Source organism: Ictidomys tridecemlineatus, chromosome 3 (genome assembly GCF_052094955.1).
Source record: "Ictidomys tridecemlineatus isolate mIctTri1 chromosome 3, mIctTri1.hap1, whole genome shotgun sequence".
Classification (NCBI taxonomy): domain Eukaryota; kingdom Metazoa; phylum Chordata; class Mammalia; order Rodentia; family Sciuridae; genus Ictidomys; species Ictidomys tridecemlineatus.
Genome location: NC_135479.1, coordinates 216,248,005 through 216,275,157, shown reverse-complemented (window position 1 = coordinate 216,275,157; position 27,153 = coordinate 216,248,005). Strand labels below are relative to the sequence as shown.

General features: G+C 53.0%; 1 protein-coding gene and 1 non-coding gene across 11 annotated transcripts in view; one reads left to right on the top strand and one right to left on the bottom strand.

The window, feature by feature from the left end:
• Pcnt (pericentrin) overlaps positions 1-27,153 on the bottom strand; it is a 96,714-nt gene that overhangs the window by 54,650 nt on the left and 14,911 nt on the right. For 9 of the 10 annotated variants that reach the window (XM_078044816.1, XM_078044819.1, XM_078044818.1 and 6 more), the window contains 12 exons: positions 24,569-24,637; positions 23,828-24,083; positions 21,979-22,034; positions 20,829-21,003; positions 20,132-20,268; positions 17,777-17,888; positions 15,209-15,452; positions 14,798-14,885; positions 11,156-11,282; positions 9,640-9,857; positions 6,046-6,503; positions 3,811-4,375 (listed from right to left, as the gene is read on the bottom strand). In XM_078044816.1, coding sequence (XP_077900942.1) covers positions 3,811-4,375; positions 6,046-6,503; positions 9,640-9,857; positions 11,156-11,282; positions 14,798-14,885; positions 15,209-15,452; positions 17,777-17,888; positions 20,132-20,268; positions 20,829-21,003; positions 21,979-22,034; positions 23,828-24,083; positions 24,569-24,637 — 2,505 coding nt within the window. The remainder of the gene's footprint in view (positions 1-3,810; positions 4,376-6,045; positions 6,504-9,639; positions 9,858-11,155; positions 11,283-14,797; positions 14,886-15,208; positions 15,453-17,776; positions 17,889-20,131; positions 20,269-20,828; positions 21,004-21,978; positions 22,035-23,827; positions 24,084-24,568; positions 24,638-27,153) is intronic. The other variant, XM_078044823.1, reaches the window with a different exon arrangement.
• Positions 22,974-23,046, top strand: Trnaa-ugc (transfer RNA alanine (anticodon UGC)). Its single transcript has one exon. It is a non-coding gene; the product is annotated as a tRNA-Ala (tRNA).

Sequence of the window (27,153 nt, the reverse complement as noted above, 5' to 3'; positions counted from 1 at the left end):
CCTGTGCCCGGGAGGCTTAAGCAGTTAGACACAAAGATAGACCGGTGGCAAGGCACAGAGCTCCCACACTGGCAGGCCAACTGGCCTCCTTCAGACATCAGGCTATTCCGCCCAGCAAGACCTGGGCCAGCCCCACAGTAGGACAGACATGCGGCCCAGGTGGCACTGCCCTTCAGGAGAGGCCCCGCCCTAGCAGCCCCTCCACAGACTGCATTTCCATCTCCAGCCTGGATCATTACTTCAACTCACCTGTCCTAAAGGGCCAGCCAATAATGAGAAGGTGTGTTTTTAAAACATCATTCTCAGGTTTTTCTGAAACTCCACATAATCACAGAAGATACATGTATCGGAGTCATTCAAGAGCCAGGCGGATGCACCTGGAGGGGAGCTAGGGTGGGGAGCTGGCCAAGAGTGCAGGAAGACCTTGGGTCCACACCACGGCTCGCCACGGCTTCTCTCCACACTTGCAAGACTGACTTATGAGCAGACCTGGCTGTTGCCCAAGAGCAGCAGCTGCCCACAGTGGCCACTGGCACTCGCAACTCCCTTCTGCACTCAGACCTCTTGCTGTCACCAGCAGAGGCTTTTCCACAGGACACAATTTCCAGCCAAAAAAAAAGAGCTTACGTTTTTAAAGAACGCTGTTCTCGAACACACTCTGAGTGGCAGTCACTTGAAGTCATCGATCGCCTCACACACACAGGCCAGACGAGACTGCTGATAAACAACTCTGCTCCTCAGACAGGTGCAAGATTATTTGTGGCCTGGGCAGAGCATGGCCACATGGCAAGAACAGCATGTCCCTGCTATTTTGGGACAATGGCCCTGGCATGCCAGGGAGCACCCTGCATGGTTCCTATAATGGCTGAGGGCAGAGCTGGAGGGACACCAGAGGAAGTATCCCACGCACCTGGCAGGTCTGACCTCACCTGCAGACCCACCCACAGGGTAGAGAACAGAGAGCCCCCAATCACTGCCATAGGCAAGAACTTCAAGACGCAGCACGCACAAGGCCATGTGGGTCCCGATCCCATGAGCACAGCAGGAAGAGGCAGGGGCTCATCAGGGCTCACGCCACCAAGGCCCTGTTGGCGTCTCAGATAGACCAGGCTAAAGTCCCCACTGGGCACTGAGGCACCAGAACTGGTGTGCACCTGCTGGGTGGCAGGACAAGGGGTCATCAAATTATTTGATTTCAGCAACTCACTTCCCCATAGCCCAGCTGCTTCTGCCTGTGAGATCCAGACACCTTGGATCACATAAGAGGCGTCCGTCACGCACATCCCCTGGGATGGGGAGAGTGCTCGGTGATGGTCCTGAGCACTGTGCACCTCGCCAGGGAACAGAGGTGCTGAGCCGGGAACAAAGGCCACACACAGTGTGGAAAGGCACACAACTCCTGGGTGTGGGGAGCCACTCCAAATGCACACACCTGTGAGTCCTGATGCACCTGGCCATCTGAAAGATCAATGTAGTCTAGCATGTCACTCATGACTCAGTCTTTTCCCTCGCTTGGACAACAAGGTATGGCCCTAGGAGTAGGCGGCACCCAGAGGGGTTAAGCTACACTCATCTGTTCCCTTGTAACCCTACCCCTTTACCCTTTTTGGTATAGAATGTTCCATGGAACCTCTTCTTGTAGGTTCCCTATATAAGAATAAAGAATTCCAGAGGCTCGATCTCTTTCCACAGACCCTTGAGTTCACAGAGTCGTCTCTGAATTATTGAAAAAGGTATTTCTGTGTGGTTGCGTGCTTTCTTTGTAGTTTTCTTGAGTTATTGGAGTAGTCAGTTTTTGTGAACCCAGCATTAGGTCACAAGCTAGGACAGTTGGCAATACCTGGATGCTTCACAGGTAAGCCGGGAAGAAGCTGCGAGTCCATGACTAGAGGGCTCCGCAGACAACAGGACCTGACTCCTGCAGGACGTGCTGCACACCCTCCACAGTCTGCAGCTCAAGGTGGCACCTCAGGAGACAGGGGCAGTGCCTAACAACCCCAACTCATAAACCAAGGTACGGGCAACCACTAGCCTCCAGGACACGCACCCAGCCTCCTCAGGTGTACCAGTGCCACCTGGGTCTCAAATCCCCAGTACCTCCCTGGGTCAGGTGTCTTTGTCTTCCTGGTGACCACCTGGCCCCTCTGAGACCATTCCTCAGGGCTGCATCTCAAGGGGAATACGCAGACCAGACTCCAGGACTTTTAAACACAGAAAATAAATCTCATTGTCACACTTCCACTTATCTTTGTGATCTCTAGTGCCCATTTAGGGAACATCCTCGTGAACAAACAGCTTAAACACTAACTTTAGAAATGAGTCCCGATGTCACCCCCAAGTAAGAACAGCAACTATCAACTACTAACCCAGCAAACCTGGGCAAAGTTGAGGGCCTCACTTTATGGTTAGAAATGAGACATTAGAGAGTCTTATTTTCCACACTTCTAAAACCCCATCCTGATGTGTGGACAAAAGTCACAACTCTGTGCAGCTCACTCACGCCACCCTCGACACCCTCACAGAAATGGCACCAACACAGAGACCGTGACCTCCCCATCACCCCCAGGTTCCATGCACCACTACACCATCAGCCAGTCCAGCAGACACCAACACCCTGGCCATTCACCCCAGGGCCATGTCTCCCACGGGCTTGGGTCAACACTTGCCTAGGTCAGCAGTCCCATCAACCCCTTTTGTGTGCAGCTGCCAGAATATCAACACCCAGGAGCCACCTGCTGCCCTCCAGGCCCACACCAGGGCTCTGCCCTCCAGAGACTGCAAGGATAAGGCATCAGCTCCAGTGCATCTCAGTGGGCTCTGCTCCCAATAGAGCTGACCCTGGAGCAGACACCCAGCACCCATGAGCAGGCACTGTGGAGCTCTGGTGGAGACTCAGAGGCCCTGGGAGCTGCGTGCAGCACTCACCTGCTCAGTCTGCTCCCGTGGCCCAGCCTGCTCTGCTCACTGTGGCTGCACCTCAGCCAGGGCTGCATGTGTGTCCCCCAGCTGCTGCAGGGCAGTCTGTGTGGTGCTCCAGGAGCAGAGCCTCAGCACCCAGCTTGCCCAACGCCACTACCCTCTCTTCCTCCAGAAGGTCTCCTCCTCCATCCGCAGGTGGTGTGCTCCAGCACACCCACCCAGGGCCCTGCACACCCCCCACAGCCTTGCCAGGTGCACAGAGCAATTAACTTTCCACATGCTTTCTACCACAAATTCTGCCACCAATCAAGTGGTACGGTTCTCCTTTCTGAACAGTCTCCTGGAACACTACATCCATAAGTCAACGGACCAAGACCTACAGGTTTAAATCCATGCCCAGGAACCACTGAACCCGCCCAGCATCTACCTGCCTTTGACAGAGTGGAAGAGTGCTCCCAAGGGCAGGCACCTGCCTAGGCACATCCCGTGGCATCAGACTGCTCTCTGAATCAACCCAGAGAAGGCCCAGCTCCATCTTCCTGGACCAGTGTGGATGCTGAGACCAAGTGCACCCACCCTCCCAAGTAGGGAGACTGCCCTGGCATGCATAAGGCCTGGCATCCCAGGAGCAACTTGTAGCACAAACAGTAGCCGTGCCCATTCAGGGAGATGAAGTCCCCAGGCTGAGGAGAGCAGAGGAAGTGCAAGGCTCTGTAGTAGGAAGGTTATACAGGTCCTCGCCCTTGACCGCAGGGTCAGGGCTGCACGTCTAGGGACTTCCCTACAAACTCCTCTGTACCAGAACCCAAGTGCCTGACTAAAGAACCAGCATGGCTCTAAAATGGGGCAAGAGCACAGAATACGAGCACAGGGCCGAGGGCCAGGCCTCACCTGGTGCGCACCCTGGAGCTCCACGGCCAGGGCTTTCAGCTGCTCTGTGTGTTTGGCACGCATTTCCATTCTCAGGCTGTCCTTGGCAGATTGAAGCTCCTTCTCATGTTTTAGCTTAAGTTTCTCCAACTCCTGAGTCAAAACTGCTTGGTGAGAAGAGTCCTTTTTCTGCAGCTGTTCCTCAAGCTCTGCTCGCAAAAGCTCCAGAGCCTGCCTGTGCTGGTCCTGAATGGCCTGAACCCCAGACATGTAGCAGGACTCCAGAGCATCCAGGCTCGACGAATGTCTCGTTTCCAGAGCACTGATTTCAGCAGTGTGTTTCATCTGCAGCTCGGCCACTCGAGCCTCGAGGAGCACCTGCTGCTCCCTCTCCAGGGTGGCCGCCAACTCGGCCAGCTCCACCTGGTGCCTGCTCTCAAGTTCTGTCCTCAAGGTCAGAAGCTGCTGCTGGTGTCCCTGCTGCAGGAGCTGGAGCTCGTGGGCGTGCTTCTCCTGAGCGTCCCGCAGGAAAGCATCTTGGTCCGCAGCAAACTTCTCCATGATCTCTTTACGCTCCTCCAAAAACCTGAGGCAACATCCCAGGTGAGCGGGGGCGGCAGGACCCATGACCATGCTGCACTGGCCCCCTGCAATCCCTGAGCCACATTTTCCACTTGACCTGGGTGGTTCAGAACCTCGGCCCTGATCTCTAACTGTCCTCAGGGGAGAGCCAGGGGAGTCGCCAGGGCTCAGGCAGCAGGAAGGACCCAGCACCCACAGGGAGACTGTACACACATCTCTGAGGACCAAGCAGGGTAGACACCCCAGTCACTCTTCAAGGCCCCTAACTCCCATCCTGGGCCACCTGACCCTCGAAAGGGAAGCATGTTCGCAGGGTCGCAAAGCAGCACAAGCGCCTGAGAAAGAGCAGTAAGAAGCCAGATGGGCAGTGAAACCAGCTTCTAAGGAGGAGGAGAATCTCATCAAGAGCCAGGAGGAACCTGGAACCACAAGCGCTAGGGAAGCACCGAGCTCCGCTGTGGGCACGGCTCCCCTCACGGTGCATTCCACCATGTTCAGTGGAAGACAGGCACTGCCCCGCTGGGCACTATGAATGTCCAGGGGCTTCCACAGACTGCCCTCCATAACATAGACACAGAGGTCCTGTGGGGCTGGAAGTTAGACCAATGTGGCGGGTCTGGGCTAAAGTCAAGTCGGGGGTCTAAAGCATAACTCTCGCACACCTGTGGCATGAGAAAGCTGACGAGGAAGGAGGGACATGCTGGGCAGAGCCAGCACCAGGCCCAACGGCCCCTTACCAAGGACACTGGGGCAACCAGAGCAAGGACGGAGGTGCACCAAAGGAAAGGACCTAGGCGGGCTCTGAACCTATCCAAAACTTTAGGCAAGTGAAGGTTTTAGAAAAAGTATTTAAAACCGCACACGTAAGGACTGGGGTTGTGGCTCAGTGGCAGAGAGCTTGCTTCTTGCATGTGAGGCACTGGGTTCGATCCTCAGCACCACATAAAAATAAATATACAAAATAAATATATTGTGTTCATGTATAACTAAAAAATAAAAAAAAAAAAAACCTAGGGCTAGGGCTGGGGCTCGGCAGTAAATGCTTGCCTAGCACATGCAAGGCCTGGGGCTCAATCCTCAGCACCACATAAAAATAAATAAATAAAGATATCGTGTCCAACTAAAAAATAAAAAAAAAAAAAAACTGTACACGTAAAACCCAGTCAGTCATGTGGGTAACCTGCCTGCCTTATGGGTGGGGCAGGTTTACTGCTGTTTTGTGTCTGTTGTTTTTTTCCAGGATTGGGTGTTGCACTCAGGGGCACTCCACCACTAAGCTGCACCCCAGCCCTTGACATATTGTTTTAAGACAGGGTCTTGCCCTCGTACTTGACATCCTCCCGCCTCCGCCTTCCATTACAGGCATGCACCACCACACCTGGCTGCTGCTGAAAGGTCAGAACACACAGAGAGGCACGAAAGGTATATGTGCACTAATGTCACAAAAGGAGTGCAGCCTCCATGGGAGGTCACCAACCCGTCACCACACATCTGTTATGGGGCACAAAGGTGCCCTGCTGCTTTAAGAGTGAGACTTGGGCATCACACCCCCTCCGGCTCCCACCCTCCCACCTGGCTGAGCACCCACTGGGCTTCCATCCTCCCAGGGCCTCCCTCAGCCTGCCTGGCACCTTGGAGACAGCTGCATACCACCCAACAGCCCGAGTCACCCACCTGTTCCGAGCCTGCATCAGTTGAAGGGCACACTCTTCCTTCCCCTGGAGGAGTGTGCCACGCTGCCCGTCCGAAGCTACAGGGGGGTCCTGGCCGCACCCACTGCAGGGCAGAGCCTCGTCCCCAGCAAGGGCCTGTTCTAGCTGCCGCAGGCGGCCCTGCTGCTCCGCCAGGGACTTCTCCAGGGCCAGGATCTGTGCGGCCTGCTGGTCCTGCAGGTGCCTCATCCCAGCTTCCCGACGCTCAAACCTGCTCACAGCAGACTGCTTCTCAGACTCAGCCTTTTCTTTTAGCTCACGGCACATTGAGGCTAAGTTCTCCTCAGCTTCTCTCCTCAGGTCCTCGCGTAAAAGCTCCCACTCCACTTCTTTGTTTCTGAACTCTTGTTTCAGTAGCTGAACCTTCTGCTCAGCTTTATTTAGTTCTTCCTGGTGATCTTCTAACAAACTACGTTTTACCTAGAGAAGCAAAATTTTATTTAAGAGGAAAAAAATTAAAGGGAAAGACTTTTCAGAAGCAATGACTGAAACCCATCTCTGAAGAGAGGGAACTTTTCCAGCACAGGTGTTATGCTGAGCACAGCAATGCCAGTGGAGGGGCCTAAGACGGGCTCACTCAACACTGTCCCCTGGCTTCAATAAAAGCTAACCCAGGGACACATGACTGTAGCAGGGCCAGGGCTGGAGGCTCCTCCACCATGACCCAAGAGAGACCCCCACAGCAGGAAGATGGGAGGTCCCAGAGACGAGCAGACAGTCCTGGGGTCCACGTTCCTGAACGCCAGTGAGTTAAACGGGTAACCCTGAAGTGATTTTGTACGCAGGCAGATAAACGAGAAAACTGAGCACAGGCACACATTCCAGATTTGAAAAGGAAGAAAGTAGGTCAATAAAGCTCTAAATGTCATCAACAAGAAACAAACCCAAACCAAAATAAGGTATAAAAGGCTGACCTCAACTTCTCACTTAAAAATAAAGTCTAAAACAATAATAAAAAATAAAGTCTAGGGGCTGGGGATGTGGCTCAAGCGGTAGCGCGCTCGCCTGGCATGCATGCGGCCCGGGTTTGATCCTTAGCACCACATACAAACAAAGATGTTGTGTCCGCCGAGAACTAAAAAAATAAATAAATAAATATTTAAAAATTCTCTCTCGCTCTCACGCTCGCGCTCTCTCTCTCTCTCTCTCTCTAAAAAAAAATAAAAATTAAAAAATTAAAAAACTGAAGTCTAGGCCTGGTCCTGGCCTGGCTGAGCAGCTCCGATCAGATCAACCTCCCAGGGACAGCAACTGTAAAATGAGCAAGTGCTGGTGACCACTCAAGGCCTGGAGAGAGCTGAGGAAGCAGTGGCCCCACAAACAGAAGGAAGGGCACCAGGCTGTCTTCCTTCCAAGGCTTCAGGCTGGCAGCAGGAGCCAAGATACCCTACCCAGGAACTCCTACCACCTTACCTGTGTGTGCCAAAACAGGAGAGTGAGGGGAAGCTCTTAGGAAGAGCCAGCCGCTGCCCAAATCTCAGGCTGAGCCTGATGGACATGGGCACAGGCTGACTCCAAAACAGGCCAGCTAGAGCCAAAAGAACTGAGCACACCATGCTTGGTCCAACACAGAGGAGACGGACACAATGAGTCCAATTTGGCCACGCTTGCCTGCTGAAGCAAACAAGACTTCAACAGATCCTAGCGGAACCCAGAGTCTTCACACAATAGGCACAATGTCCAGGATACAGCTCAAGTTAGCTGATACACAAACACACAGGAACATATGACCCAGGGTGCAAAGAAAACACAACCAATGGAGACCAGCCCAAGAGGACACAGACAATGAAACCAGCAAAAAGAGTCTAACAATATCTGACCAAAAAAAATCTGTCATCCCAGACATTTTTATGTATCAAAAAATATTCTTCAAGAATGAAGGTGAGGGCTAGGGTTGTGGCTCAGTAGTAGAGCACTTGCCTGGCACGTGTGAGGCACTGGGTTCAATCCTCAGCACCACATTAGAAGTAAATAAAGTAAAGGCATTGTGTCCATCTACAACTTACAGAATGAATGTGAAATAAAGACCTTTTTAAATAAAAGAAATCTTTTGCAGCAAGCATAGCAAGAAATGCTAAAGGAAATTCTACAACTGAAGATAAACTCAGATCCTTGGGAGGAAGTGAAGGACTCCAGAAATGGTATAAAAGTCCAAGATGGAGACGTATTTCTCTCAAATACATGACTTTTCAGAGTAAATCCTACATGTGGTATGGTGGATTTTACAACATAGGGGGATGCAGAACTGCTAAAATGTACTACAAAGCGGAGGTGAAAGATACATCTACACAATGACGAATTCTTACAGCTTCTGTGAAATGGTATCCTATGGATTCTACTGTGAACTCATCTCTTGAGCAAACATGGAAAACAATGCAGAGAACTGTAACTCAGAAGCCAACAGATACGTTAGCATCTATCCAGCAAACACTCAAATAATTCCAAAAGTGAGAAAAAACGAGCAGAGGAAAAAAAAACAAAAAGAACACATGTAGAAGGCAATAAAGGGGCTAGCCAACCACCGCTCCAGCCTCACAGACCCTCACTGCCGGCACAGGTCTGCAGGAGGCCCAGGGCCTTGGGAGAGAAGGCAAAATGATGGACTCGAAACGCACAAGGTCAGCAAGTCTGCATCTACAGACACGGTTCCAAGACAAGTGCCATGACGACCAAAGGGCTGCTTTCCCAGGAAGACTGCACAGCACAGGCACACGCAACACAGAGAACTAACAGACGAGGAAGAGAGACAGATAGTCCCACCTCCCTTTTCTGGTGACTGGTGATCAGAGACAGCAGTGGCCTGGGAAAAGCACTCAGGAAGGCCTGTCCCCGGTCAACAGCTTCTACGCCCACAGGGCTTTCCACAGGTCGCCCTTAGCCCTACCCTGCTCCACATCCTTACAGGGCCTCGATGTAAACAGCAGCCCAGGAAAACTCACATCAGAAACAGCTTCCTCCAAGCTCTTCTGATGAAGATGAAAACCCACAGAGATGCTTGCAGGGACGAACAAAGGGGTGAAGCAGAGGGCACAGCAGACAAGTGGTCACATCCAGTCACGAGCATGAACTGAGAAGAGTTTAGTCAATACACACATGCAAAGTAGAGGGGTTTCTGCACATTCACTTTCATCTGCATTTAAGCAAGGCTCTAAGGCCTGGGCCTACACTGGTTGGGTAACAATGCCTCTCAGGTGCTGTCCACACTCAACTGTGGCTAGGAAGGGGCTGGGAATGCAGGCTCTGCACCGTGGCAACCATCACCAGGAAGAGCCTAGAGATGAGGAACAAGACTTAAGACACGAGAAGGATGACAGAAGTGGCAGGTCCCTCTCCCAGTAGCCCGAGGACACCGACCAGTCTCTGAAGGAGTCAGACCTGTGCCGACACAGGCTGGGTGCTCTCTTACCATAATGAGCCCCATCTTGGAAACCACTGCTGGCACTTCAGTACAAGGGCCAATCTCAAGATTTTGTGGTCAATGCACAGACACCACACTGTGAGCCCCAGGACCTCCTGTGCCCATATGGGCCATGAGCCTGTGTTGGCCACTACTCACACTCTCCAGATCCTCTTTCAGACGGGTCTCGTGCTGCAACTTCTCCTGTAAGTTTCTGTTTTCTATTTTTAAGAGTTCGATTTGTTCCTTGAGTTCAGTCTGCAGAAGAGACAGTCTGACCTTGTGCTCAGCTTCCAAAGCCAGAACTCTGGCGGCAACCTGCATGTCCTCCTTCAAGGTCACATCCTGCACACACTGGTGATGTACCTGTTCGGTCTCTGTGGAACAAGGAGGGAAGGAAGCAGTCACGCACCATGGCCCACCCAGAGGCAGTGCCAGCAAAAGTGCACTTCAGTGACACCGGCTGTGCACAGACCAGGCAAAGGTCCTGGTGCCAACTCAGGATGGGGCGGGTTTTCTCCATGCCCACCCTGGGGGCACAGCTGTGCCCTATTGCAGGCATACCCTGCCTGCCCAAGATACTCCTTCAGAGCAGGAAGGATGTAAAACCTGCCACAGCTCAACACAGGACGGGGATTGAGGGCATGAGGCCAGAGGGCTGGGACTGTGAGCGCTGGGCACACTGCCTCCCCAGGTCACCCTCTACAGAAGAGGGAAACAAAGGTTCAGTCAGAGTGACAACAAGACATGTCACAGGGCAAACACGGACCACCACCAAAGCCTGTGAGCAGGCACCCTGATGCAGGAAGGACAAGAGGACGGCAGAGGGTGTGTCTGAGGCTGTGTCTGGGGCTTTGCTCCTCAGGACTTTCCCCCTCCAGCCCCAAGTATGCTCTTAGCCAAAAGATGGGCTCTTGATTCTGCAACCTGTACACTCAGAAAAGTGAGAAATTATATCCCATCTGATTCAAATGTATGATATATCAAAATCATTGTACTATCATGTATAACTAATTAAAACAAATTAAAAAAAAAAGATGGGCTCTTGCCACAGCACCCAATGTGGAGCCTGACCCTTCCACTCCTTCACGGGCCCCTCGGCCCTGGCCCTTCCCCTCTACTAGGAAGACTGCAGTGCCCAGGGCAGGGTGGGGCTAGAGTGGCACCACTATCATGTCTCTCACCAGCTGCCCTCGGCTGCCCACCTTCCTGGGATCTCTGTCGGTGGCCACTGTCCAGGTCCATCACCACGCCTCTGAGATGAGAGGGTTCCCCATCCTGCCACCTCCCAATAACCCCACAAGCCACCCTTGCTCTGCCTGGACACGCTGCGGGCTTGGTCTACCTTCTGACAGGAGCACAGCAGGACCCCAGGAAAGCTCCCCTCCTATGACCCAGCAACCTGTGACCCCAGGGTACTGCCACAGGCAGACCTGCTCCTGCCTGGAGAGAGCCACCTAGAACGGGCTGGGCCAGGAGCGCAGGCTCCCACCCAGGCCAGCCTGCCGGATTTAACCTGTGCCTCAGGACCGGCTTGGGGTGCACTTCCAGGTGCCAGGCTCATGGTCCAGCTTCAGCAGACGTGGCCAAGAAATCCATCCTGAATGGTGTACATCGACAGGACACCCCTGCAGGCCCAGCTTGCAGCAGGGCAAGGACAAGGAGACAGGCGCACCTTGGCTGTGCTGGTCTGAAGGCACAGCTTGGAGTGGCTCTAGCTCCAACACCTCAGGTCCCAGGAGGCATCTGTCCAGCTGGTCCTCATGCTGGACGTGGAGGGAGGAATCCCACGCTGGCCCCATCTGTAAACCACGCAGGACAGACACGCTGAGCCTGGGCACCTTACTTGCTATTGGTACCACTGAAGGCACTGGCTTCTGTGTTCAAAGAAATGGTGAATGCCCTGCCAGAATGAGTGACCACACAGGCAACCCCATGAACCTCACCAAGACACAGGTGTGTCCAGCTGCCCCTCCCCTTCCATCACTGCCCAGCACAGCCTGGAGAAGCTGCAGCTGCAGCAGCTGCAGGCTGAGGACAACATGCACCACCAAGCGTGTGCTGTGGAATCAGAAGACTCCTTCGCCTGAGCATCAGGCAGCAGGCAGACACCAGGGGGTTGGGGCTTGAAGAAGGCTTAGTGCAGTGGACCAGTCCACAGCAGTCCTGCCATCGGCTCCACAAGGTCAGATGAGACAAGGGAGGGCAAAGGCCTGTCAGAACATCTGGAACAAGACCCTGCGTAAACAATGTTGACCAGAGGTAGCCTGGCAGACACAGCATGGCCATAACACTCACAGCTGTCACACGACCCTGAGTCCCTGGGAAAGCAGGAGACCAAAGCCCACTGGTGACCAGGATTCTGTGAAACAAGTTCTAATCAGGACGCAACAACCAGGACAGGAGACCAAGAGTTAAAGTCACTGCAAACACCTCCTCTCCCCGAGGGGCCTTGCTTAGACACTCCGGGGAAAATAAGTGCAGTAGAGGCCTGGGACCTGACATGACCCACTGTCACCCAAGAGCCAGGAGTGGACTCAGGCAGGGCACTCCTAAAACGTCCCCTCCACCCAAAAGAATTGAGGTCACGAGGAGCACGGTTGTGGTTCTCCTTCCATAGTGCCCGAGGAGTGCCCAAGGAGTGTCCAGGAGGGAGGGGCCTGCACAGGCACCCAGCTCTCCTGAACCTCAGATCTCGCACTGGGGACTCTCCTAAGTCCACACCACGCCTGGCACTCAGCACCCACCCAGGGGCCCAGAGAGCCAACGCGGGAGCCTGACCAAGGTCTGAGAGCCAGCTGCAGGCCAACTGCCACTGTGTCCCTTCCCTGGCACCTCCCTCCAAGGCTCGGCTCACCTTCTCCCACCACTCCCTCTGTCCCTCAACAACTTCCTGAGCATCCACCTCTCGGGACTCGGGCACCTCCCTGCTGCCGATCCCCACTCCTCCTCAAAGAACCCGACTCTGGCGAAGGCTCTGTTTCCCTTTGTTGTGTTCGCCCACACCACGAGCCACATGGGACACCTGACCCACCTCCATGGTGTCCTCACCATCTCTCCAGAGCTCTCCAGAACCCAATGCCAGACTTCCTCAGACACTGGACAAGTCCACAAGGAGGAAGTTTCAAGTCACACACAGAGCAGGAAGGGAGCCGGCTATAGGTCACCAACCTGCACAGAACACCCACCTCTGACAGCACAGAGACCTGGGCAGAAACGTAACAGATGGCACAGAACACAGAACGCCCTGGACACCCAGGGTGGTCTTCAAGAGGTGAGCAGAAGCCTCCTATCCTCAATGCTGGAACAAGAGGACAGAGAAACACAGAGAGCAAAGCCAGAGGCTGAAAATGATGATGGAGATAAGAAACGTTCCTGAATGACCAGGGTCAACGACAGACAGAACCTCCCACCCAGAGCAGCCTGAGTACATAGGACCCGTTCCGGAGGAGCATGAGCCTTGCAGGGACTATGGCAGCGACAGAACCAGGGACTTAGGTATTCAGCAGCCCTCGCACACACAGCAGGCAGAGCAAGATCCTGAGCTTCAAAAGCCGTCCCCCACTCCCAGGTCCCCAGTGTGCAAAGCAGGTGCAGACAGATGGAGACAAAGGCTACAGATCATAGGTGCCAGCCTGAGAGCCATAGGCAGCCAAGAAAGAGGTCACAGTAGGACTGTGATAGTGACACCAGCTCAAATGTGACCGAGCAGACTGTGGCACAGCCACCCTCACACACCCATGAAGGGAACACCACAGCAATCTGAGGCAGGAGGCGCAGCAGAAGCATGGTTCCCAGGCAGCCAGGGGTGTAGGACAAGTTGGAGGGAAGGGCCCCCAGGAGCTGCAGAGAATAGCGCCCAGGAGACAGAGCGTGCTGAGCTGAGGTGCAGCTATGCTAGGGCACCAGAAAACCAGGGAGGCTGCGTGGAGCTTCCCTGCAGCTGGTGTGGCCTGCCCTGCTTGCCCACCTGCACACTGATGGGAGGAGGAGGACACTCAGGAAAGGCCGTCGTTCACAGCCACGTGGGTGACAGCCTGAGGGCTGAGACGACCGCGCGGGTCCCCTACCAGATTCGTTCGCTGAGGTCCTGATCCCAGGACCTTCACAGGCAAATGTCAAGATTAAGTGAGGTCACCAGGGCATTCCCTAATCCAACAGACAGGCGTCCTCATGAGAGGAGAGCAGGACACACACAAGAGGGACCACCATGTGAGGACTCGGTGAGAAGATACCACCTATAAGCCAGGGAGAAGGGCCTCCAAGGGCCAGGCCATGAGACCTGTGGCTGTAACAGAATGAGTCTCTATTGCTCACGCGGCAGGTGGTGTGCTCTGTCATGGCAGCCCCAAGCCAGATGACCCCACAACCCAGGACTCAGAGGCAGAGCACTAGTGCTGAGGGCTGCACTGCCTAGCACAGAGGGTCCCAGGGCTGCGGGCACCCAAAAGATGACATCAGATGACCTGGTCACACAAGCCGCGGGTGCTGCAGACACCGCACTGTCTCCATGGAACCCAGATGCTCCAGCATCCATGCCCAAAGTTGTTGGAGAGTGCTTTCCACAGAGGTTAAAAATGACAGAAACCAGGGACTGGGAAGGGTCCTGGGGGAGGAGGGTGGAGAGAGAGGCGGCTGGATAGGGCCAGCACAGGAGACTGCACACCCAGGAAAACCTGGTGCAGCCATCAACAGCCATCAATATGTCGGTGTCCCTTCCTGGCCCTTCTACTAGACTAGCCACAAGTGTTAACAAGTGTCAAAAGCAAGAAATAGCAAAAGAATGACAGAAAACTACAGCATGGAGGTAACTGGAGGAAAAGGAAACGTACAGGTTGACAGAAAGATGCTCTGGACAAAACTCAAAGCCAAACACAGCTGCACAGCCCCTGGACTATCAGTGCACGTCAGCCAGGTGACTGAGGGGAGGGGGCCGGGGGCAGCCTCTCAGCCAGGATGGAGCTGCCAGAGTGCGAAGGGGGGACCCTCAGCCTGGACTCGTGGGCAACAGAGGTGCTCCTCAGGAGAGCAGCCCTCCCTGGTTGGATCACTGCACCATGGCAGACAGCAATTCAGAGGTACTTGACCACTGAGCCACATCCCCAGCCCTATTTTGTATTTTACCTAGAGACAGGGTCTCACTGAGTTGCTTAGCACCTTGCTTTTGCTGAGGCTGGTCTCCAACTTATGATCCTCTTGCCTCAGCCTCCGGAGCCATGGGATTACAGGTGTGCACCACCACACCCAGCACAGTTACTTCTAAGTTACAGATCAGCGACCACAACCCTTGCTCAGCAATCAAAACAAAGCCCATCACCTTCTGCCGCTCAAGACGAAGGTCAAGTTGATCAGAGTGTTCTTTTCTTTTTCCGTAAGACATCTCTTCTAAAAACGTACAGGATGAACTAAGAAAAAAAAAATGTTTAAAAGCTTCACACGTGACCATTCAGCTGCACCCACCCACTCTCCCTGGGCCAGGTGCAAAAGCAGAGGCCTTGGTCAAGGATGGGATGACCAGGTCTGCCTTTGGCTCAGTCAGCATCCTGGGACCACAGTAGGAGCCACCAGCCAGGGACCCACAGGGTGCATCTCACTTCCAGTCCAGACCACAGAGCACACTTCTAAAACAAGTCCACCAGTCTCTACTGGCATAGATGGCAAGCATGGGATGTGAACCAGCCCAAGGTCCCACGTCAGAAGCATTCCATGACGACTGCTTCCTCTGTACCTGACTTCACCAGACCCCAAAGGGGGCTCCTCCTTGGCCTCCTGCAGCCGCTGCTGGAACAGGGTCAGGTCCTCCTGGTAAGTCTTCTCAGCATCCCTCAACTTCTTCTCAAAATAGACCCGTAGCTGCTCCAGCTCAGACTCATGCTGGCTCCTGTCTCGCTGCTGCTGCTGAGCAAAGCCTTGCCGCAGGTGCTCCAGCTCCTCCAGGCAGGACGCTCGCGTCAGCAGTGGCTCCAGAGGCCCTTCCACAGGAAGAGGCACACAGTCAGGGGGCAACAGAGCAGACTCTGAGAGGGGCCCAGTCCCGGACCTGGGAGTGGAAGAGGGCCCTCGCAGGGCTGCTCAGCAGAGCTCCTGAAAGGCAGCACTTTCTCTTGCTGGTGTCCAGGAGCCAAAGAGACCCACTGTGGCAGGAGAATGGGCCCAGCCAACAGCTACCAAGGAAAGGAACAAGTGTCAATCCTGCATCCACAGAACCTGGATCCTGCACAACCCCAAGAAGCCTAGAAGTGGGTTTGGGGAGGTGTGTAGCCAAAGACAGCTGGGTTTCACCTGTGGGCGCCCCTGGCCAGAGAGCCAGACGTGCCCTTCAGACCTCGCAGAGCTCCTGGCTGATCAGGGCACACCATGACTGCCGCATCTGGCTGGGCACAAAATAACCCAGCCGCCACGAGGCACTTGTAGGTTCAAACAGGAACTCCTTTATTGCCCTTCCAGGAGCACCACACACCAACCAATGCGAACTCTCCAGGAATCCCTGGAGAGGTCAACCGGAACTCAAGGGAACTCCCTGAGGCAGCAGGAGCCGCCCTATTCCTGGACAGCAGGGGTCCATATACAACTGAATAGACAGCCTGTTTAATCCAGCATCATCCAGTCACAGCAATTATACACTGCTTAACTTAATCATCATCATCTTAATGGCTCGGTCACCTCTCAACCACTCCTTCTGGTAATGTGCCAGGCGCCATCCTGACTTGGCTGTGGCTCTCAACACATGACCACACAAAAACTACAGTCCTAGGCACTGCAGGCTGCCCCAGTGTGGACTCAGTCACCACCCAGCACTCCCTCCTGGGGGCCTCAGTATAAAGGAAGATCTGCAGCTGAGCAAGAAGGAGCCAGAGCATGTGCAGAAGCAGCTGCGCCTCTGGTCCTATCAGCTTCTCTCTCCTCCAGCCTCCAGTGACAAACAGACCCAAGGAAGGACAACTGACACACTGCCCACCACATGTGGCCACAGACAGAACTTGGGGCTGGGAGATGAAGCCCAGGCCTCCCTTCCCAGTGCATGGCAAAGGGCGGTGCCCAACAGCACAGCCCTGGTCCTTCCTCATGATCCACTTGCCCTAAGGGCAGTTGGCAGATGAACTCCAAGAAGAGGACATCTCTTGTGGCCTGGGATGCTGGTGGCCTGAGCTGGGCCTGACTGTCCCTGCCTATGGGCACAAGTTGCTCTGCCTGCTCTGGAGCAGCCACGTTCAGACAGCTGAGCAGAAACCAATCTGATGTGAATGGAGGGACTTGGCTATCAGGGAAGACTAGGACCAAGCTGTCCCAGACAAATTCGCCACCGCCGGTGGGCCCTGAATCCTTCAACACTGGAGCTTGGGCCACTAGAGGCGGCACACAGGACCACAGTGAGGTATGCAGCAAGGCACTGTTTACAGCCATAGGCACCAACAGCAGCGTCCAGGAGAAGGCTGAGCACCACAGGCACTTCGCCTCACACTGGAGAGACAGCCCATAATGATGCCAGTCTGCACCGTTAGGGCCATACAATCACACAGCTGCTACCAGCTGACTTGCCTAAGGACAAAATCATGGCTCTCCCAACTCTCGGTCTCCACCCTGGGACAGTCCAACGCAGCATGAGGCTCGCGCACTTCATTCCCAACGAAAGCCGATCCCTGTGCCTGACTTCCACAAACCCCTGAACACTGTATAGGACGGGCACATTTTAAAAATTACTTTTTGTGCTAGCTACAACTACTAAATTCTAGTTCATGAAAAATGAAACTCTCTGGGCTGGGGATGTGGCTCAAGCAGTAGCACGCTCGCCTAGCATGCGTGCGACCCGGGTTCGATCCTCAGCACCACAATACCAACAAAGATGTGTGTCCACCAAGAACTAAAAAATAAATATTAAAAATTTCTCTCTCTCTCTCTCTCCTCTCTCACTCTCTCTTTAAAAAAAAAAAAAAAAAAACAGAAAGAAAAATGAAACTCTCACAATGAAAAGCATGCCTTCAGGGCTCACCATGTGGCTCAGTGGTTGAGCACTTACCTAGCATAAGGCTTTCCTAGCATTTCCTTTCCCAGCACTGCAAAAAATGAAAAGCACACACAGCTTTGACTTTGGAGGGTCTTAATTTCCTCCACAAAACTGCTCACCAGGGCTGGGGTTGTGGCTAAGCGGTAGAGCACTCGCTTAGCACATGCGAGGCCCTGGGTTCGATCCCCAGCAACACATAAAAATAAATAAATAAAACATAGATATTGTGTCTAACCACAACTAAAAAGTAAATATTAAAAAAAAAAAAAAAAAAAAAAAAAACCTGCTCACCATTCAGCTCCTCTCGGTTGGTTCTCACAGACTCGAGCTGGGACCACAGGCGCCTGACTTCTTCTTGTGACTGGGCCTTCAGGGCTTCATAGGATGCTTGAAGATTCTCCAACTGGAAAAGGAAAACATTACTGTGAGGAACGCAGGAGACCAAGGTGCACCATGTGTGGTCTGTGTTACATGCACCTGGTGGGCAGGAGCCAAACACATGTGGAATGGAAACTTACACCCCAAACCTAGCAGCCAGAACGGAGCAGCCAGAGCAGCCTCATCCAAACAAGGCCCAGGCCAGAGTCAGAGTCACTTAAAAGTAACAACCAGGTATGATTGTGCCATCTGCAATCCCAGCTCCTCAGGAGCCCAGGTTCAGCCGGGGCAGCATAACAAGACCCCAACTTGAAATAAGAAAGATAGAATTCAATTCTGGGTGTGAGTGTTCACAGCATAACTTCAGCATGTACATGCTGGGGACAGTGTAGTCACCTGCCTGCTGGCCTAGAGCCAAAACGGCACCATTCCTGCAGCAGCCAGACACAGCCATCATCTGTGAAGCTGTCTGCACCCTCGGGCACAGGACGGGGCTCACCCATGACCGTGGTGGGACCTACAGGAAGGGCTTGCGATACTGCTGTTGTGAGGCAGGGCCAGGGAAGCAGCATTACCCACAGGACCATCCCCTCAAATGAGGAGTATGTGTTCTTCACGTTCACATTTCAGAAGCAGGTCACCTCACACTCGGACTAAACGCTGCTCCTCACCTTGTCAAGTGCCCATAAAGCACAGCTTGAAGGGCTAGGCCCTGCCATGGACTGACCCTCTGGTCTCAGGGATGGCGAAGAGCATCCTGACACACTGTGACACCTCCAGGCCCAAAACGAGGGCACCCTGGTAGGATGTCAGAAACATTCTGTGTGGTCCGGCTACAAGACAGAGCAGGCAGGCTGTCCCAGCAGAGACCCAAGAGGCCTTCCGAGCAACACAAGGCCTGTCCACTCGCCAAGGAGGACAAGCATGCACACTGCTTGTGTCCAGGCTGACTTCCGGACTTCCCACCCCTCTCCCTGCAGTGCCGTGTTTCCTCTACAGTTACCCCAGGCCTGGGCCTGTTCCCAGCAGATGGATCTTCTCCCTGAGCAAGAACAGCAAAAGGGAAGGCAGGCTCCAGTCCAGAGCCAACGGCCAGGCCAGGAGGGCCTGGTGGAAGGATGAGCCTCACCATCTGTCTCGTGGGCTGCAGCCCCACAGGGAGCTGGGCAACCACAGAGGAATGTGGCCCCTGAGCTATGGCCTATAGTGAGAGAGGCACTGGCCCTGAGGCTGATCCATCCTCTTCATGGCATTAGGACCAGGGGGTGCTCATGGGCTTTCTCTCCATCACTGTGAGATATCCTAGCAGCCAGGACAAGACTAGGACCCCAGAAACAAAGGATATAGACACCAGGTCTTCAGGTCCAGAGATGGGCCCAGGCAGGCTCCTGAAGACCATGGGGACCCATGTTGCCCCTGCTCAGATTGCACACCTCTGCACACCACCTATTCCAACTTCTGTTCCACTCTCTTTTCAGTGTCTTGGGCTGACCCTCGTCTCTTGGGTTTGGTAGGAAAGCACTCAGGCTGGAGTACCCTGGCCATACCTTAAACAAGACATGCAGGACTGCACCAGAAGCAGGTCTGGAGCAAGTAAGCAGGAATGCTTTGGGGAGCTCCTGGAGGAAGTTCTGGCTTATAGAATCACAGTTGGGGAACATGGCCTTACTCCTGGAGTTTGGTATCTTTTTATTTACTTTATTATTATTTTTTTATACTTATAAACCCAGGGGTGCTTTACTACTGAGCCACATCCCAGCCCTTTTTATTTTTTATTTTGAAACAGGGCCTTCATAAGTTGCCGAAGGTCTTGCTAAATTGCCAAGGCTGGTCTTGAACTTTCAATCCTCCTGCCTCAACCTCCCAAGCCATGAGAATTACAGGTGTACGCCAACATGTTTGAATTACCATTTGGAACCTTTATTAACATTTCAGGTATACTTCTAGAGAATGTGCACTTTCCAAGTACAAGGCAAGAATGTTAATGCTGACATGAACCTCAGACTCTGTCCTTGCTCCTCCACCCAACAAGTCTTCTCAAAGTCAGTACTCAAGTTTCAGCAAATAACAGAACAATGGCCCAGTTACAAAATATTTTAAAACTTCTCTAAAGGCTGGGGTATGGCTCCATGGTAGCGCACTCACCTGGCATGTGTGAGGCACTGGGTTCCAGCACCGCACATAAATAAATAAAGGTCTATGGACAATTAAAAAAAAAAATTAAATTCCCTAACACGACTAATTAAGAATGAGTGAGCTCGTGCCTACCTCCAGCTGCTTTTCTTTCTCCCTCTCTCTGAACCTCGACTCCAGGTCTTCCAGGCACTGGCAGCGCTCCACCTGCAGGTCCTCGCGTAACTGCTTGATGGCTGCCTGGTGTTGAGCCTCCAGGTTCTTCAGGGAGACTAGAAGGCAGCACGAATTCCACCTCATTTTCAAGGAGATGCCACTCTCCCTCCTCAGCGGCACTGGCAGCAGGTTACCACTGAGATGATAACAGCTCGGCTCGCTGCATGCCACTGAGCTCCTTCCTGGGCCCATGCTCTCCTGCGCAGTGTGCCACACCAGGGGGTGGCCGGGAAGGCAAAGCTGAGCCACAGCCTGCAGGCCCAGTCCACACCCTGTCTCAGCAGCCACTCTGCTCTCCCCAGGAAGGAGGAACAGACAGACATGGTGGTTTACAGGCAGCATTACTCGGCCCACAAGGACCACTGCAGAATATACAACTACCAGATACTACTGTTTTGGTATCAATTTAGTAAATAAACACACAAAACATGTCTTTGAGACAGAGGTCAGGTGGCCAGCAAGGAGGCCTCCCAACCTGCCATCAGGAGTACCTGGCATTGGAAACCAAAGGTGGCAGAAGTGTGTTTGGTCCATGTGGTGAGCTGTAAGATCCTGAGTCTAACATCACACAGAAACTCAGCCCCTCCAGACCTGCTCACAATAGTTCTATGCTCACCTTCAGCCTGATTTTTAGCTTGAAAAATCTTTTCCAACTCAGCTCTCTGTCCTGCCAATTCTTTCTGAAACTGGTTTTGCAAATCCTCCATTTCTGACTGGTGCTTTGCAGATAATTCTTTGCGAAGATTTTCTAAGCATAACTCTTTTTCAGATTCCCAGTCTTGTTTTAGGGTCTAATTTAAAAGAAAAAGAAGGTTATGGTAAATAATTGATCATATGTGGTAAAGAAAGTTCAATCACACTGTCAAAAACCTAGAGTGGAGCCAGGCGCAGTGGCGCACGCCTATAATCCCAGGGGCTCGGGACGCTGAGGCAGGAGGATCGCAAGTTCAAAGCCAGCCTCGGCAACTGTGAGGTGCTAAGCAACTCAGTGAGACCCTGTCTCTAAATAAAACACAAAATAGGGCTAGGGATGTGGCTCAGTGGTTGGCTGCCCCTGAGTTCAATCCCGGTACCCCTCCTCCCCCAAAAAAAAACCCTAGAGTGAGCAACCCTTGACCCCATACTGAACTGTCACTGCAGGAAATGGGTCTTGATGGCCAGCCAGTGAAAGACACAGCAGGAGCATGCACAAGGCAGACAGCTGGAGACAAGAGAACAGGGCCGCCTCGCCCCCAGCAAAATGGGTCTCTGAATACAAAGTGCATTGCGTGGCCATTCTTGAAAGCTTGTGAAGCTATGTCCCTAAAAGATGCAGGATCTGATGGTGACTTGACAAAGTCTCCAAGAGCTGGGTTCTGGTCCCTGCGTCCTAAGAAACAACTCCCCGCTGCCAGGTCAGAGGAGTGGAAGTCCAGGGCATGAACCCAACCCTGAATGGACAGCCCTGGCCAATGCCTGAGCAAGCAGGACTCAGGAGGAACCCCTCAACTCACTGGGGCTGGGGCTGGCCCCCACAACTCCACAGCCTCCTGACATTCAGAGGTACCACACCTCGGGCCATGTTCCCGTTCCTCCGCCAGACACAAGTCCAAGAGGACAGGGATAGTGGCCCAGGACAAGGGTGGAGGGGTGACAAGCACCTTTGCACCACAGACATCAGTGTGAAACAGCACAGCTGTCCTCACACAGGGCAACACTCGCTCTGCCCAGTTCCCCTGGGTCCCTCAGCATCAAGGGTCACAGAACCATGCTGTGCAGTCACCCACCTCGACCATCTGCACACTTTTCTCCATTTCTGACCGCAGCTTCTCTTTCAGCTCCGCTGTAAGACAGACAACAAGCCATTCAGACCCCTGAGTCTCACCTCCAGATCCATCACCCAGGAGACAAGGCTCCAGCACCATGGGCCACACAGTGGACACTCACAACACCCTGTGTCCAGGAGGGCACCGAAACCCAGGCCTGGACAGAGAATAGACAGGGCCCATGCAGACCAGAATGGTGAAAAGAGAGCAGCCCAGAGAGGGTTGAGAGACAAGCTATGTTTACAAGCTACGTTTCCCAAAAAAGGGAGAAAAATATGGGAGTCTGAGCAGGAGATCGCGAGTTCAAAGCCAGCCTCAGCAATGGCAAGGTGCTAAGCAACTCAGCGAGACCCTGTCTCTAAATAAAATACAAAATAGGGCCAGGGATGTGACTCAGTGGTTGAGTGCCCCTGAGTTCAATCCCTGGTACCAAAATAAATAAATACGGAGAAAAATTTAAATATACCTTTGTTTGCTTGAAAGTCCGTGAAGAAACAAAAGAGCGTCACAAGAGCTTAAGAAAACTTGCCCCTCAGAGTGAGGGAGAGGCGGGCTGGGGCAGGGGCTCTCCACACAGCCACAGCTGAACACGCTGTTCCTGCACCAGTGGAAGGCAAGCAGGCAAGCAGGAGCGCAAGCACTGGCCTGCGGCTCCGTTCTGGAGTGAGAACACGGAAACCGCGCTGTGGGAACATCTGCACAGCTTGGCAAACGCACCCCAAGCCACCAAACTATGTTCTTCAAGCGAGTGGATTGTGCACTGTGTCAATTATGTCTCAAAAAAGATCTTTAAAAAAGATGTGCATGAGCTGGGGCTGTAGCTCAGTGGCAGAGTGCCCGCCTCACACATGTGAGGCACTGGGTTCAATCCTCAGCACCACATAAAAACAAATAAATAAAGATACTGTGTCCATCTACAACTAAAAAGCTATTTTGAAAAAAAGTTAAGGGGGGGCTGGGGCTGTAGCTCAGTGGTAGAGCGCTTGCCTTGCACACATGAGGCCCTGGGTTCGATCCCCAGCACCACATAAAAATGAATAAATAAATAAAAATGAAGATATTTAAAAAAAAAAAAAAAAGCTAAGGGGGCTGGTGTTGCGGCTCGGTGGCAAATTGCTTGCCTAGCATGTGTGAGGCACTGGGTTCTATTTTCAGCACCACATATAAACAAATGAATAAAATAAAGGTCTATCAACAACAACAACAAAATTTTTTTAAAGTTTAAAAAAAATGAAGTTAAAAAAAAAGATGCATGAAAGCAGGGTCCTCTTAAAAAAGTACCATAAAAATTATCAAAAATAAAACATGAAAACATTTATTAGGCCAAAAAAAGAGCTCAATTTGACCAAGAATTAGCAAATTTAAGAAGTACCCAGGTTAGCCAGTGGGTGGCACAGCCAACCAGGAGAATCATGGTCAGCTCAGCATAGGAGGACAGGGTCTGAGACCAGGGGCATCTGGGTGGGGCTGAAAAAGCCTGTAGGCAGCAGATCCCACCATCCAAATTAACACTCATCCACTGGAGATTGCACTGAGGGAGAGACCAGCAAAACAAGGGCTGCCAAGGCCAGGTGAACAGACGTGCTGACCCAGGCACTGCTCAGCCCACAGCAGTGTGAACTGACAGGAGCCAGGCTTGGGGGGGGGCGAGCTGCCTTTCAGGGAATGGGGACAGGAGCGTGCACTCTGGACAGGGGAAGTGACCCAGAAAATAAGCAGGCCATTTCTTAAAGAGGACACCATGAAGTCTAGTGCAGCCAGGAGGCATACTGGCTTGGCCCCATGTGCAGAACCTCTCTCTTGCCCATACCAGTCTCCTGCCCACAGCGGAGTGCCATCGCTTCCTTCTCTCGCGCATGCTGCTCCCGGACCAGCTCCAGCTCACACTGCAGCCTGCTCTGCAGCAGAGCCAACTCCTGCGCACGCCGGCCGTTGAGCATCTCCCGCAACTCAGTCAGTGCGGTCTCCTTCTCCTTCTGCAGGTTGGCCTGCGTTAGCTCCAGCTGCACCGTGTGCATGTTGCTCAGGCTCAGGCGCAGCGCCTCCAGCTCCAGGCTGGGTGCCGTCTGGGGACAGAGGCACATCCGATGAGGCTTGGAACCAGGCAACAAGGTGACACCAAGAAACACGTGATGGACCCAGGACAAGGGAAACAAAGCATGCAGCATAGGAGGACAACCACCTGCTCTCCACACTTGTGGCTGCAACTGTCCCCACAATGTGCCTCCCACCAGCAGCCACTCCCATGGCTTCCCTTACAAGTAAGAGAAATTTATAGCAGAAGCAGTCAGGGCACCGCATATATGACCTGGCACAGGCCAGACTGCCCTCCCCAGGCCCGTAGATGCCCTTCCACCTGCTCCAAGGAACTGCCCCCCCACAGAAAACATGGAAACACAGCAAGCTGTGGCATCTGCCCATGCACTCTGGGATGAGTCTCCCCCACCTGCAGTCCCCTCCCAGCTCGAGACCCCAAGTGCCCTTGTGTAGATGGCTGAGCATATGCCCAGTGTGTGATGGCCAAGAGCCCTGGCTAGGCCGTGCAGGTCACCTGAGGCTGCTGCTGCTGGGCAGCCTCATCCTCGGATCTGCTTGCCAGTTCACAATCTTGTTCTTCTTCCTAGGGAAAGAAAGCAAAGACCATGGCCAGAAAATTCACAGAACCAGCAGCCACTAAGAAATAATAAAATAAAATAAACTGGTGCCTCACAGAAGCAGTGCCAAGGATGTTCCAGACACCTGGAAGGTGGAAAAGGCCCAACCAGACTCACACAGATGTACCAGATCAGCAAACCAGGACCCCGGGCTTTTCATGGACACTGCAGTCCTTCCTACAAGAGGGCGTAGGAGGGCTGGGGCTGGGGCTCGGCAGTAGAGTGCTCACCTAGCACATGTGGGGCACTGGGTTTGATCCTCAGCACCACATAACAACCAATAAATAAAATAAAGTCATTGTGTCCATCTACGTCTAAAGAAAAATATAAATTAAAAAAAAGCGTAGGACTTGCATGTGAACTGCACACATCCTCCAGGAGACTTTCAGTCATGTTAGGTGACCTGTGACACCTAACAATGAAACTGCATAAACAGTGGCTACAGCCTACCCTTTAGGGAATAATGGTAAGAGCAAGAGGTCTGTCTGCATTCAGACCAGATACCAACTTTCCCCAAAGTTCCTTCAGTCTGTACTCAGTAGACTCTATGGGTGTGGAGAGCTGACTGCACTCACCCAGGAAGGTGCTGCAACAAGGGCTACATGTCACAGAATACCATTTACATAACGTATCAGGAGCCCAGATCCACAGAGAGCCGCCTGGGGATGGCGTGGGCAGGTACAACTGTCAACAAGCACGCAATTTCCTTTTGGGGTGATAAAAATGTCCAGAGCTTAACAGAGGAGAAGGGGTGCACCTCTGGGCCTGTCCTAAAAGCCTCTGAAGCATGTGCTTTAAAACAGTAGATTAGGGACTGGGGATACAGCTCAGCTGGTAGAGTGCTTGCACTCACATGCACAAGGCCCTGGATTCAGTCCCTAGAACCAAAAAGAAAAAAAAAAAGCAGTGGATTACATCATGGGAATCACATCTCACTGAAAGACAGCCATCAGGGAAGGGCACTCGCTTTGCCGGACAGTGCCAACCTAGCCATCTGAATGCAGGAAGAGAAGAGCGACACCACAGAAGAGAAAGGTACAGGACGTAGTGAACCAATGCAAGACGCCAACACCAAAGGTCACTTATGGTCACCGAGTTACAAGTATTGACAAGATATGACTGATTCTCAAAGTCATAGAGGGCGTGGAAAACAAATGTACCCACATAGTCGCTGAGTACGTGAGTTTGCTTTCTTCTTAAAAGGTACTGGACAATGTCTGTCAGAGCCATCAAAGACTTCTGTCTTAACACTCCATCTCTGCCCCCTGCTTCAGCAGCAACAGCCCCAGGGAAGAGAGATGCTGTGGCCGCCCCTCAACAGGGATCAACGCAGCTCCCCACCAGTCTGTCTGCCTGCACAGCGCCCCTCTGCCAGGAAACCCCCTCCCCTCCAGTGATCTTCAGGTCCAGCCTCTGTGTGAAGTGTCGCCTGGACACCTCAAACTCAGAATGACTAAATAAACTCAATTTTCCTGCCCAAGCCAGGGGACTTGTTGGGGTGGACAACTTGATGTGGTCATGGAGGCTTAAAAGACCCCCAGAAGAACCAAAGTGCAGGGGGCTGACAGCATGGGTGAGCAACACTGAGGAGTTCAGTAGAGTGTGTTAGTCGGTTCTGCCTGACTGTCACCAAAAGACCTGCCGAGAACAACTCAGAGGAAGAAAAGCTTATTCTGGCTCACGGTATCAGAAGTCCGGTCCACGGCTGGATGACTCCACTGCTCTGGGCCTGAGGTGAGGCACAGAGCATCACAGCAGAAAGACACCGCAGAGAAAAGCTGCTCTATCTCATGGCACCAGGAAGCAGGGAGAGCAGGCAGAGCCAGGGACAAAACAATCCGTCGCCCAGGCACAGCCCGGGGACCCAGCTCCCTCAGTCACACCTGACAACGCGCCTACAGCTGCCACCCAGTGATGCATTCCAATTATGAATCCACCAAATGGATTAATCCACTGGTTAGGTCACAGTACCCTTAGTTTAACTATTTTACCTCCCGCATAAATAAAGGAGCTTTTGGGGAACGTCTTACAACCATAACAGGGAGTAGGACAAGATTCCCTCCAACACTGGGGGCTCCTCCAGCGTTCTCTGCCTCAATGAACGAACGGCAAAGCAAAAACCACACTCCATTCCCGCCACATCATGACCAGTCGTGGCGGCTCTCCACTCCCATAAGCACAGTTGTCCAGTGTCCTGCAGCCACTCGGCCTCTCCTGACTTTGCCACACTCAAGACTGCAACTTCCCATGGGGTGAACCTCAGCACACTGGGCTTCAGTGCTCACCACACCGGCCTCTCCTCTTTATCTGCTTCCTCTTGGGGCCACACTAAGCCCAGCGGAGGGCACAGCTACTCTTAACCCCATGTCCATGACCACCTCCACACACCACACCTCTAAGGAACTAGTGCCTACACAATGCCAGGAGCAGCCTCCACGTCACTGGAGAGCATCTGCATGCTGAGCTCACCTACCCACGAGGT